General features: G+C 31.8%; 2 protein-coding genes across 7 annotated transcripts in view; one reads left to right on the top strand and one right to left on the bottom strand.

Moving 5' to 3' along the window:
* LOC105225149 (DNA N6-methyl adenine demethylase) overlaps positions 1-14,473 on the bottom strand; it is a 296,191-nt gene that overhangs the window by 260,728 nt on the left and 20,990 nt on the right. For 4 of the 5 annotated variants that reach the window (XM_049458579.1, XM_049458578.1, XM_049458580.1 and 1 more), the window contains exon 3: positions 12,399-12,416. The exons of the other annotated variant lie outside the window; for it this stretch is intronic. In XM_049458579.1, coding sequence (XP_049314536.1) covers positions 12,399-12,416 — 18 coding nt within the window. The remainder of the gene's footprint in view (positions 1-12,398; positions 12,417-14,473) is intronic. 5 annotated transcript variants of the gene reach the window in all.
* LOC125778917 (uncharacterized) lies at positions 1,398-4,398 on the top strand. 2 transcript variants are annotated; one of them, XR_007423023.1, is made up of 6 exons: positions 1,398-1,531; positions 1,589-1,951; positions 2,287-2,431; positions 2,488-2,663; positions 2,723-2,884; positions 3,132-4,398. XR_007423023.1 is itself a non-coding variant. In XM_049458581.1 (6 exons), exons 1-6 carry the CDS (start codon positions 1,427-1,429, stop codon positions 3,569-3,571), a joined length of 1,395 nt encoding a protein of 464 aa, XP_049314538.1. In that variant the 5' UTR covers positions 1,398-1,426; the 3' UTR covers positions 3,572-4,398. The 2 variants fall into 2 exon arrangements, 1 of the variants encoding a protein (XP_049314538.1); XM_049458581.1 differs by having other exon boundaries at positions 2,719-2,884.

The raw sequence follows: 14,473 nt of genomic DNA on the forward strand, positions 1-14,473 counted from the left end.
CAATTTTCGAAGAAATTTTTCACATCGGACCTCTACTTGTCTTCCAGAAGTATATAACCTAAAAAATCGGCTACAGAACATTCTATATAGGTCAGTTCAACTACAATGGAAAATATCAAAAAAATTCCACAAAAATCACATAAAACGAGCAACAATACAAATGTTAAAGTTTCTTCAAACTTTAAGCAGTGTCGCTTTAAAATAAGTGAACAAAATTTCTATTTGCAAGGCAAAGCTTCACAAATCGCAGCAAAAGCACGAACCAGAAAAAATTCATACTTGTATATCCTTAAAAACTCACACTTCGTGCCCAACCACTGTCTCCGGCCGCGTTAGCTGCTCTGCCATTGTTACTTACACGCCTTTCTTGCGCGAAAAGTAACGACAACGATAACAACAACAACATTAATATACGCTCGCAATCAAAAATGAATTATTTTTTCAATTTCCTCAGCGAGAAATGCGCTGTTAAACAATTGATTTTCTATTTCATTTTGTTTGCCATAAAAAAGAGTCCATCCAACAGCACCAGAAACAACAAAAAAAAGCACGAAACAAACAACAAATGGAGAAGCTTCATAGCAAAATAAACTTAAACGCCAAACGAAACAGCGTACGCTGACTGTGCAACTTCTAAGTTGTTGTGCTTACCCCAACCGCTACGGCTTCGTTTTTTGTGGCGCTTCAAAGTATTGTTGCTGCACAGAGAAAAATATGGCTAATAAAAATAAAAAGATTGTCTCTATGATCAGTTGCAGGGACCAAGAAGAGGACAGAAGTCAAAGACGAAGATATTTTCATAGAGATTTCTTCTTATTTATATGTGGGAAATCTTCTTATTTTTATTTAAAAGTTCATCTGCTTAAAATAATGAGAAAACTTCTTGTTCGATAAATTCTGTCTAAATGTAGAAGAAGGCGGTGAGAAGAGAAGGGAAGCGTACCGTTGCAAGTTCCATTGATTTCTTTTGACATCTTTTTTCATACTCTTGAATTCAAAAAGTAACTGAAGTGTATGAAAGAAAATAGAAAACAAAAACGAAATGTAAATCACTATAAGCAACAATAACATAATGATATGTGTTGAGCAAATGCACAAACAAAAACAAACTATTCACAAGCATAAGCATTTCAATGTCGCCAATCATAACTGTATTTCTATCGGCTCGTGTTTTTGCATGCTTAAGATGATGCAATAATTATTGGGCATCAGTCAGTATTAACGTGAGTGTGGCCCGACGCGTGTCTTATAAAAATTGTAACAAGTTTGTAAAATGGATATATTCAGTTCGGATGAAAATAGTTACGCTTCTTGCACATTAGATGCAATTGAAACGCTGCCCATTTTTAAATCATGGGAGTTAAATGATGATATTTGCTCCATTCTTGTGGACTACGGAGTGACATCAACGATAATTTTAACAAAAATGGATTGGGAAGATATCGACTGTTTATTTGAAAAGCTTCCAACAAAATTTTTTGGCGAATGCATCAAGTTTAAAGCGGGATTAAGAGAATGGAGGAAGAACATGGTAAGTGCAGCATAATTTAATAGCTTCTTTGGTGTAAATTTATGCAAGCATTTTTAGAATATACCGCTTGTACGTGATGCAAGCACCTTATCTGCGAGTAGTCGAATTTTGGAGTGGTTAGAGAAAATTTCTGACGACTTAAATGCAGCTAAAAGTTCGAGAGATTCTTCACCAGTACTCCAGCCAACGTATGATAACTGCATGGACAGTCGCAGCTTAACCCACCTTTTAAAAGGTACGGTTAAAGGGCAGCTTGTGCTTCACTTTCAGCAGAAAAATGGTTTCTTGGACGCCAAGCAGCAGAATACATTGTGTCACTGCGTAATAGAGAATTATATAGGAAGGCGGAAAAAACTGACATATGGAGAAATGCAAAAGTGGGCCAACATCATCTGCGATGTATTCCCCAAAGAGAATCCGGTATGTATATCCATACGTATATGTAATCATTTCATGTTTCAAAATGAAAAAAATCAGTTCTGCTTACTATTTTAATTATTTTTGGGAAATCATTTGGCACACTTAAAACGTTGTGCAAAACATAAACAACCAAATTAGGAGTTTAGTATGAAGTTAGATTTGTACAGTTTATGACGAAGGATAAACTTGTAAAAACTATTACTATTAAAAATTAATAAATAAAAATAGGGCCAAACCAAAATAAAACTAATTTTGTTGCATATGTTTTGCGCAATACTATTGATTTATTTAATTGTAACATGGTCTATTTTTTAATGCAACTATTTAATATTTAGGAAACATATTTTCTAGCAAGAAAATATGGTAAGAAAAATCCTACGGGAAAGCTATTTTCACGCTGGACGAATGCTGACAAAACCAATTATAAAAACTTTTCAACCGATCGTACAACTACCGCTTCGCCAGCAGCTTTATCCAGCGGTATAAACAAATAGATTGTTTACTCTCACAAGATATACTTATTTCTGAATATTTAGATAAGTATTACGAAAAGAAGTGCTGGCTGCAGAATAATTGCACACCATGGGAACAGGTTATTGATTACTGGAAGGAGACATCTGGTCAAAGAATTATAGATATCCATAACGCCAGTTCTTTAAGCTGCATTTTTAGTGAATGGCCGCGCTATAAGGACTTTCGTGGATATGAACTTGTGAGTTCTTATATTCAATGTTTTTTCAAATAATTCAATAACTTATTTTCCATAGGTAGAAATAGACTTTGCGACTCTTTACCCCGGGAAAGAAAATATGTTATTTTTGAAATTGGAGAAGTTTTATAAAGAAATCCTCAAAATTTTTGATAGAGATATAAAAGACCGTGTTTCAAGGGAACTATTCTTAAAGTATTTGCACATTGACAACATCTCAAATGGTAAAGTGGTTTATCAAATGAAATTGCGGTATTCAGGATTTCGTGCTATATAATATGCAAACGACCATATTACCATGGCAGTGCAATCACAAATTACATATTGATATGTATGTATATGTACAACCATAAATTTTATATTGCGCTGTCGTGGTGATTTGGAAATGCAATGATGCCGGATCGTATGCACGAAATCCTGAATATCACTTTTAAAATAATAAAATTTTTATTTACACAATTTTTTTTACAGAATGTAAATATTGTATAAGTACAATTCTTCTACATGCTTTGCTACAGCCTTTGAGGCTTAATAAGGACAAAAAACCAACAATAGCTGATGCCCAAACAGATTTCGTAACACTCGTTGCAACACGTAATGATATTCAACCCACAATAATTGAATTGAAGAACCAGTTTGCGGTAAGAAAGGAGAAACTACAGCCGAGAATTATCGTCGTTGGATCAGATTGGTCATCCATTTCAGAGTTTTATGTTTTTTGCGATGGTCTGCAATGGAAATGTACTACGTATATGAAGTGCGTTGACTGCATTATTAAACTATCGTACGTTTATAAGATAGAGTATTCACAAAGAAGCAAGCAAGTATGGGCATTTTTAGAACAATATTTTTTTGAGTTGAAATCCGAAGAATTTTCTTCAGTGGCAAATCTTTTAAGTAAATTAAACTAATTTCGTCTAATTTTGCTATAATGCCCAATTTTGCTTGTTTCATTTGTCAAAAAGCTCACTTAAATCCCATAGAGCTGATTAAACATCTAAAGTCTGCACATGGTACTCCACCAGTTTGTAAATTTCAATGTAACGAATATAATTGCAAACAAATTTTTTATAACATTCACAGATTTCAAATTCACCTCAAAAAACATTTGAAAATAGAAATTCGCAATAGCCAATCTTGTAAAGAAAATTCTCTTGCTCTTAATATTCCAATTCAAACAACTAATTCATCAAATCAACTAGTACCAATTCAAAATATTACTTCTTTAAAAGATTCAATGATCGCGTTTCTACTTCAACTGCATTCCAATACGAATTTTTCTCGGAAAGACGTATTCGAAATTCAAAATTCCGTAACAGAGTTAATTTCAAAATATGTGAAATATTAAGAACCATTAGTAATTTTCTTGAAAATAATTCTATACTTGAAGAAGTAATTAAAATTATATCTCAGCCATTTTATGATTTAACCACCGAATACAAATTTTTCAAAGAAAAAGAAAAACTAGATCTGTATAAACATCCGCAAAAATATATTGTTAGCGACGAACTCTCAGAATGTGAATTATTTGTGAAAAGACCTCAAAACCTTTCCCATATTTTATTACTAACGAAAAGAATCATGATAAGTTATTTAAGTTATTTTTTTACCCAACTTATGTAATAAATAAACGTAAAATGTTTAGAATTGAATGAAAACCTTAATATGTAATATATGTAATTTGTATTATCAACTTATGCTTTTTAAATAAATGCAAAGCTCTAAACTTATTAGAATACTAAAACATGCTTTTTAATAAATTCAAGAAGATAAACTTATAAAAATAATAAGGCAAACTTTTTGTTAAATTCAAGGAGATAAACTTATAAAAACAATAAGACAAACTTTTTAATTAATTCAAGAAGGTATTCTTTTAAAAATAAAAAGATTCACTTTTTAATGAATTTAAGAAGATATTCACATAAAATATCGAAGATTTCTTCTTGATTTTATTGAAAAGATTTTCCTAATTGGAATAAGAAGGCGTTCTTCTTGAGGAAAAACCATAGAGATATCTTTTTACTTTTGTTCTATTTTATTAGGTACTTTTCGCTCTGTTGGCATTGCGTCTTCTTCGAAGTTAGCGCCACTCGGTTGCGTCTTGACTTTTTCATCCACCAAATTTGGCAAAGTGAATTGGAAAACTTGTCTCGACAGGCGACAGCACGAACGGGAAATCAGAATAAATATAAATACACACACACACATACATGCGCATTTCATGCTATACGTAGGTATGTGTGTGCGTGTGGCATGAATTTTGAGAAAGTCATGTAAGAAAACATTAAAAAAAGCAGAAAAAATGCCAAAAAGTTGGCGCAATCTTCGTCGAATATTTTTCAGCTGCTTTTTATACCCTTAACAAGGTAAAATAAGTTTGTTTAACTTTTTGTTTATATTTATGCCAACTAGTTGCTCAGTTTTTGAGTTATTGATCTGAAATTATGCACACGTCTTTCTCTTGCTAAGAAGACGCTCGTTTGTCGGAACCACCGGTATTAGATCATTATAGCATATAGCTGCCATACAAACTTATCGTTCAAAACCAAGTCCTCGTATGGAAAACTTTTTTATTTGAAGAGATAACTTCATGAAATTTTTCAGAGATTATTTTTGAAAGCAGCGCTACAAGCTCTGCAGAAATTGTTTAGATCGGACCAGTATAACATATAGCTGTCATACGAAATCATCGTTCCAAATCAAGTCTTTGTATGGAAAACTTTTTTATTTGAAGAGTCAAGTCTTTGTATGGAAAACTTTTTTTTTTGAAGCGATATCTACACGAAATTTTGCAAAAACTATTGCCCAAAGTAATACCATAATTTACGAAGATATCGTTCAGATCGGCTCACTATAGCATATAGCTGCCATATAAACTGACCAATCAAAATCGATATAAAAATATTTTTATACCCTTTAATGCTATAAGAGAGGCAATTGTGTAGGGTATTATAGCTTTGTGACAGTCGAAGTTAACGGTTTTACTTGTTTCGCCGCGTTTTTTGGTTTAAAGCAAGTTTATTTAATAATAAATAAAATGCCAAGTGAGCGTACGAAAAATATGTTTTTTTAAATAAATGTGTATGTGCTATGCAATATATGTATGAGTGTGTTTGTATATGTATACATATTTATGTATAACTGCAATATTAAAAACACAATCAATTCTTTTTCTTTATATTTTTTTCTTTATGTGTATTGCTTCGGCATTTATTTCTTTGTTTGTTTGTATGTATGTGTTTAGGTGAGAGTCCACGGAAATTGAATTTAAGCAAATAAATGACAAAATAAAATCGACTTACAATCGCACACGTACCGTTATAAATATAAATGAAATCGATTTAAAGATGAAAATGAAATATTTTCAAATTTCATTCGAAAGCAAAAATTGTTTGATGGAAAGTAAGTTTTATTGGAAAAAAAAACAAAAACTAAATTAAGATAGAAGTGAGTTCAGCTATTTGTGGCGCGTTCTTGTTTATGCAGTGCGGCGAAAAAGACAATTGAATGAAATGAAATTGCAAATTCTAGGCTTTTAGTTGAGCTGCTTGGCAGCAGGTCACTTCCACTTTGACAGTTCATTTTTGAACTTCACGTGCAACACACACACATACATATCTTTATAAAGAAATAAGCAGATATTTGTGTAGGAATTTTTGGAGATAATAAATGCAAGTGGCTTCAAAGTTTTAAAAATATTAAGGTGGGTGAAAAAGTTTTTTTTTTTATATTTCTTCAAAGTTATGTTAATATTAGGGTGGGTCTAAAACTTATTTTCAATATTTCTTTGAAAAAAAAATTTAACCCACCCTAATAGTTGCATAATTTTGAATTTTAAAAACGAGGATTATATTTGTTCACTTTATATGCTGGAAGATTGCTTGGTAGATAATATACATATGCATGAATAGTATTAGGATGGGTACAAAAATCGTTTTTTTTTTCAAGTTTTGGCGAAATGTTTCCGTAGACATTTCAATAAAAATCTCTCCTAGCAAGAAGGTTTAATATTAATAGAAAGGTTCACCAATTTCCATTTTCCGCAATTAAATATTTTTTTTGACACACCCTAATACATTTAAGCATATGAATTATCTCCAGAGATTTTTTTGGAGTTGCGTACCAAACAATTTTACAGACTATAAAAAGACAAATATTTAAAAAAAAATTTTGACACACCCTAATACATAGATACTTACATACAAATATGCCTACGTAATTTTTTCACAGATTTTTTTTTGGAGTTGTGTACCAACCAATTTTTCAAACTATAAAGAGAAAACAAATTAAATGTTTTCTACACACCCTAATACATACATAGATATACTGTCTATGTAATATCTCCAGAGATTTTTTTTTTGAAGTTGGGTACCAGGCAATTTTTAGAATATAAAGAAAAAAAAATTAAGCAACAATTAAAAAAAAAAATTAAACATAATAAAAAAAATTTGACACACCCTAATACAGTACAAATATTAATGCATTTCAGCAGCACTTTTTTGACTACATTTTTCTATCTTTGAATTTTCGTCTTTTCCATACTCTTATTTACATACATATGTACATACATATATACAAATAATACTTTCTTGATTTGATTTCTCAATGCTTTTCATTTCTTACGCTGTTCTTTCATTGCTTTCAGGCTTTTTATTTGATTTCGAATTGAAGTGTGCATTCAGTTGCGAATTCTTTTGATGCCATGTCTATTTCACCAGTTCCATATAGTCCATTTTCTCTTAAGTGCTGTTTGGTTGGCGTCTTTGAATTTATTACCATTTTGACCACAAAGTCTGTCCTGATATGTAAGCTTGGCAGTCCAAAGTGAAATATGTTTAGGTATGAGCAAACAAATTTCACTTAATCAAATGCATTTGATAGCTTTACAGTTGAATTGACGTATTATTCTTAATGCAGTGAACTTTTAATTTTGGTTAGAGACGGCTTTGGGGCTTATAGGAAATAAAAGTGGCTTAAATATTACTAATGTTTATTATCATTCGAAAGAACATTCCTGGCATTTATTTTTTTAAAATTATCGCTTTCAAATTTTGGCCGCGGCTATGTCTCAGATGGTCCATCGGTTGAGTCCAATTTTCGATGCGTTCGAACATTTTGACTGGTAACTGGCGAATGACACTCGTGACATTTTGGTCAAGCACTGAATCGAAGCCGGATTGTCCGCATAGACTTTAGACTTTATATTTTCCTATAGAAAAAATCTAACGGTGTTATATTACACGATCTTGATGGCCAATCGACCGGCCAAAAGTGTGAAATTATCGGCTCACCGAAGTGTTCTCTCAATAAATCCATTGATTGATGCAATATGTGGGAAGTAGCGCCATCTTTTTAACCAAATGTCGCCGAAATCACGGGCTTCAATTTCAGGCATCAAATAGTCGATTATTATGGAGCGATAACGGTCGCCATTGAGGTAGTGTTTTACATACTACAAGGGTGAAGAAATATTTCGTTAGTTCGAAACTTCAAGGCCTTCAAGATAGGCGATATCCTTTTTTTTACTTTTTTTGAGTGAAATATTTTTTCAGCAAGTTAAAGTAACTTCAGGTGAATTAGGTAAAGCGGAAGAAGCCCTTTTTTCTTCTTTATTGACGTAGATACCGCTCAGGCGAGATTAAAGCGGAAGTAGTCGCTGTGAGTCAAATCTGGCGAATATATTGATTGAGAGCCTGTTTCATAGCAACCTTCAATTTATCGATTGTTTCACCAATAATGTTAATAGACTCGATAAACTTTATTTTATGGTTTAAATTCAAATTTTTTCAATAAAAATGGAAGTAACTGCACATTGAGACTAAGAACTTAAAATTAATTGGAGCAAACGATGTGAAGATTGGACAGTATTCTTTTTAAGATAAATGTTAGAGAAAAAGGCTGTTCAGTCCATATAGATCAGAACAATATAAGAAACAAGGCACAAGTTCCGGTATCATATGGAAACAAGTCATAGACATGGGATCTGGTCTAATATGCAAACAATTTCAGCATGTTCTGGACGCTTGAGTCTTGTCGAAATTGCTGGAGATCAGTCAGAAAGTGTGCTGGAGTTGATTATGGAAACAATTTTTAAAGCTATCGTTCATGTTGTTGTTGCCTAAATCGTTTATATTCAGAAAAGTTATAAAAAAATCAGTAGCACTAAAATATTTGCTACGGATTTGTGCAACACTATGCTGCAAGTCTACGAAAAAGTCACGCATTTCTGCTACCCAAACACGAGTTATTGCTATGGCAATCCTAGCAGCATACCATTATGCCGCAAAATATTGCAACTTGTTTACAATCGTAGCATTTTAACGTTACAACTGATTTTTGTGCTGTTGCTGCAGCAATATAAGTATAGGAGCATAGCCCTTAACGGCAGCGAGTGTCCTTGATGGCGATGGCTTCATTGCGGCTGCCGCGATTGCAGCATTATGCAAATGCCATGAAGCCATCTCGCTCCAGCAAACATATTTCGGATTGCGTCAGCGCTTTCGCGATATTTTGATATATCCGCCGATGTGGCACAGTGAGCACGAACTGTAACAACGTCAGCGATGTGTGTGTGAGTGTGTGAAATAGTATGTTGCTTAGTGCCGCAAGGATGTGCACAAGGACACACAGTCGTGTATATTGAATTTTAGCGGCATATAGCCAACTCAGTGGCGTATTGCCGGCATTAGCGTAGTCTAGTGCAAATTATTTTCTGAAAAAATATTGAAATTAAGCTCGGCTGGAATATTTTTTCCGCTTAATTTTTTGTTGTTATTTTACGATGTTTTTGTTGTTGTTATTCGTTGTCGGTGTTGTTGTTTTTTTTGGCGGAAACGCCATAAAATTTTCATTTCGATTCACTAAGCGACTGCACCAATTCACAGTTGCCATAATTGATGTGCCAGCAGCAACATGCAAAACGAGCGTGTGAGTGCCAGCAATAAGCAGAAGAACAGCAACAACTATGGCAAGTGTAGTAGAAAATTTCAATTGAATGTTAACAAGGATGTGGAAATTATTTGTGATTTAACAGAACGCACAATAATCATATTTGATAGCAACAAATAATAATAGTTGAAACGGCTGATGGTGTGATTCCCAAGCGTTGCAAATATGTCACCGTAGGCCAGAAGCGCACCATAGTGGCTACAACAGCATGTATACACACACAATCACACATGTATGTATGTATGTACAATTGAATGGTCCGACATTTAGAGCGATTAGCGCTTGAATGGCTGAATGATTTATGCCACAGCATTTTCCTATTTAAATTGTCTAGAAAAAAATGAGCAGCATACATAAAATCACAGCAGCCGCTTTGGTGAGTGCAAATGTATGTAAATATGTATGTATGTTTGTATGTGTATATGTACGGCTTTGGTAGCCGCGACGGTTAGTGTTGAGCTAAATTGTGCAGACATAGTCGTGATTTGTTTTTATTAATCAATTTAAGCGGTTTTAAGTGCCTCTAAACAATGAGAGCAATGAGTGAAACAACAACAACAAAATGTATGTAATTGAAAGCAATCACAGTGTAAGCATGTCTATGTGAGTGTGTTTGATTCAAAATGTTCAAATGCTCGACATTAGCACAAAAAAAAAGTTATTTGGGAATAAACCAGAAATAATGAGTTTATTAAAATAAAGTAACGATTTAAAACGAAGAGTGCAATCAACACGAAAATTCATAATTTCCACTTTAATTTTTTTTAATATTTTTTGTGAATTTTTGAGCGCATTTACAGGCTTTAACTTTAAAATAAAAGTTAATAATTTTTTAGAGTTGCCACCTAATTGAAAACGTTATTTTGTTTCTAAAAACATAAAAAATTCACACACTACAAACACACTTTATAAATAAAAATACTTTCATATATTCAAAAACTTGGTTTTTAGAAAAGAGTTGCCACATGTTTTTTCTTTAGAAATTGTTGATAACAAAAAAATTATGGCAACTACATAATACTGTTATTTAAAAGTTTAAAGCGAATTTTTATAGAAAAAAATATTTGTGGAGTTGCCACCTAACTGAAAACATTTTTTTTTGAAACACTAAAAGTTTTATAATAAAGTGAGCAATCAACATGAAATTCTTAATTTTTCACAAATTTTTTTTTTGATAAAAAAAAAACATTTATGGCGTTGCCACCTAATTGAAAACTTTTTTCTGAACCACTAAAAGTTTTATAACGAATAGAAGAATCATTATGAAATTCATAATTTCCCACCTTTTTTTCTAGTTATAATGTGCAAAATTTTGAACAAATTGGCTAATAATAAAAAAATTATTTTGCGAAGTTGCCACTTAAGTGAAAACATCGTTTTGTTTATAAAAACATAAGAAGTCATACATTTCAAACGCGCTTATATATGTACATATGTATACAAATATTTTAAAATATTCAAAAGTTAGTTTTTAAGAAGAGTTGCCACATGTAATGTCTATAAAAATGGTTTATAACAAAAAATGATTACAACTACATAATATTGAAAATTAAACCTTTTGAACGGGTTTTGGTAGAAAAATTTTTTTATGGAGTTGCCACCTAACTGAAAGCTTTTTCTCGGAAAAACTAACAGTTTTATAACGAAGAGTGAAATCAATATGAAATTCATAATTTTCCACAAAATTTTTTTTGTAATTTTTATATGTATGTAAAATTTTGAAATTGAAACTGGCTTATAATAAAAAAAATTATTTTACGAAGTTGCCACTTAGGTGAAGGAGTGTGACTTGTTTTGTTTATAAAAACATGATTTCTGACAGAAAAAAAATTATTTGAGGAGTTGCCACCTAACTGAAATTGTTTATTTTACGAAAATACAAAAAAAAATTTAATAATTGCAGTCAAACAGTCTCAAAATACTTACTTCAAAAGTAACGGAGACGAAAATTCCGAACTAAAAAACATATTTTTAAACTCAATCAAAAATGTATTTTTTCCAATCACATGTACTTATGTTCATAAGAATATATGATTCTTAGGTACAACCAATAAATTTTCCACAATATCCGCTTTCTAAAATGTCTCGAATTTCCTTAAGCCTGTCGTAAGTATCGGCACATGTATGTATAAAATCTATAAATAATTTGTGCCTGCCTCTTAAGCGCAGGTTAGTGAACTCCGTAGAATATGCAATGAGTAGAAAACCACACTCAGTTGTAGTGTGACGCTTTAAAAACCAATTAAAAGTAAAACATCTGCCATGAATTGCGTCTTTGTCATTCATTTCTGTACCTACCGCATGCTTGGGCATATGTATGTACAAGGATACATACGAGTATATGGGTGGGTACATTAATCCGAATGCCAATGAACCAGCGAAAAAATAATACAGAACGACGCATTGGAACAAAACGTTCGACAGTTGGACACATGTGAGCAGGCGTAAAAGATTAATTATGAATACTTCAATGTTCATTAAATATACAATATTTTATGAAATGAAGAATATCGGAAAAAATTATAAAAAGTCAGTTTTGATGGCGTCATAAACTCGAGTTTAAGATTTTGAGTTTGTTAACAATGTTCGTATTTACGAAACGATGAGGGTTTAAGTTGAGTTAGTTGCTATTTTGTATGAGTAACTCCGAGTTTGTTAATTGAGTTTGATGTTAAACACTAAATAAAATAATAAACTCGAGTTTAGGGCATACAATTTGGTTTAATTAGATATTAAGAAAATATATTTTAATCATAAAATAATAAAAAAAGAACATCATGCGTTACGTACTTGTTTGGACTTGGGTTCCTGGAAATAAAACAAAAAAATGGAAAAAATTAGATAAATTTATTACAAAATATTTTTAAATAAACTAAGTTGTAATTATGAAACATAAGTACATACATATAAAAGATTTGTAAGGTGATTATAAATTGAGATAATTAAAAAAGGACAATCTTTCATTAGTAAGAAAAAGAGGCCATAATTTATCAAAAATACACCCTATAAATAATAAAGCGTTTCGGCTTTGCTGGAAATTTCTTGAGATTCCGTCTTTTTCTCCCGACTCGCCGAAGATATTTTATAAGACTGCCGGAAAAAATTCAGAAGACCAAGTGGAATCGATGTTTTGATCGACCTTCAAACCTGTCTTAACCTATATATTATCCACATATAATTTATAACAGTTTAGTAGTATCAGTCGAGTATAAAAGAACGTTCAACAGAATTTTATATTTGTTATCGATAAATTTTATTTTCTAGCACTTTTAACAATTCAAGCGCGACAACTTTCCTTCGGTATTAAAATATGGAGTATTGGAGATATTATCTGTGTGGGTATGCTAATATTTACGATATTTCAATGAAAATATTGACTAATAAAAATTGTTTAATAATCGATATTTTTGGGAACATCAAAATTATCGATAAATATTGATATTGATGATGATATTTAGATATGATTGTAATAAAAATCGCTTAATAATCGATAATTTTTGGAACATCGAAATTATCGGCCAATTGGGAACATCAAAATTATCGATAAATATTATCCTTTATTTCATTAAAATTTGATTAATGAAAATCGATTAATAATCGATAACTTTTTGGGAACATCAAAATTATCGATAAATATTAACATTGATATCTAATATTTGCATTATTTCATTAAAATTTTGGATTAAAAAAAATTAATAATCGATAACTTTTTGGAACATCAAAATTATCGATAAATATTGATATCGAGATATCGATATACAACATTCGACAGAAAGAAAAACTTTTCATTGCAACATGCTTTAATGCTAAAAAGGTTAAAAAATAAGAATTCTAACGGTATGAAATTCGATAAATAAATTTGAAAATTTTTATTCCTCATACTATTTAGAAATAAATCGAAAAGTCAGCTTATGAATTAAGTGAGCATACAGTTCAAATACAAAGTTGCAACAGGGAAGGTATGCCGCAGAACTACACTATGAAAATAACATCAAACACAACACAAAAGTAACAGCAGATTGCCAAACAAAAAAACCTCTCAGCAACAAAGCGGAATTGTGGAAAAATTACGTTGAACCGAAAAATACTTTAGTTGATGAAAAAAATTCAAGCAAGATGCCAGCTAGAGCGGTGGTGGTAACGGTGCTTACAATGCCGTTTGGAGAAAGCCAGAAATTGTGCCACAAACACGTCAGCAACATCAGCAGAAAAAGAATGTCCTCAAAATTAAGTTTAATGGTTTGAGTGATTGACTTCATTTGATGCTATTGTCCTTAGAATATTTTCTCAAGTGGACATTGCTTGTAGCACATTTTTTTGTGTTTTACTACAGCACTGCCTTGGTTTCATTCGCAGCCTGATAGACTGATACAAAAATGTTTCAAGCTCACTGCAGTTATGCCGCGCCACTTCATGTTTACTTTTTTTCTTAATTCCCTCGTTCTTAGCATATTTTTTATTTCTTCTGCTTTTAGTACTCTCTTGCGTCATTATTGTCAGTTGCCGTTACCGTCAGCTTTCATACCAAAAAGAAGATAAAAAATAAAATTATAAAAAATAAAAATCATTAGCAACATTACACCTGACCATGCCACAATTTGTGGTGAAATCTTTGCGGCGCAGCGTCGCTGTTTTATTTGACTGCGTTGTCATGTTGCAGTGATTTGGTTCGCTTTTTTCGGAGCATTGCCACAGGAAATGCGGTAAAAAATAGTGTAAGGAAGAACAAATTCTCAAGGAGCAGCTGAAGAAGTTGAAGCAGATAATTGAAAAAATGAAATAAAATCAAAAAAATGTTCATACAAAACCATGTTGCAAGTTAAAGTGGAATTTGCTGGCAGGACGCATAAAAAATGAGATAAATG

This window comes from Bactrocera dorsalis, chromosome 5 (assembly GCF_023373825.1).
Source record: "Bactrocera dorsalis isolate Fly_Bdor chromosome 5, ASM2337382v1, whole genome shotgun sequence".
Lineage (NCBI taxonomy): Eukaryota > Metazoa > Arthropoda > Insecta > Diptera > Tephritidae > Bactrocera > Bactrocera dorsalis.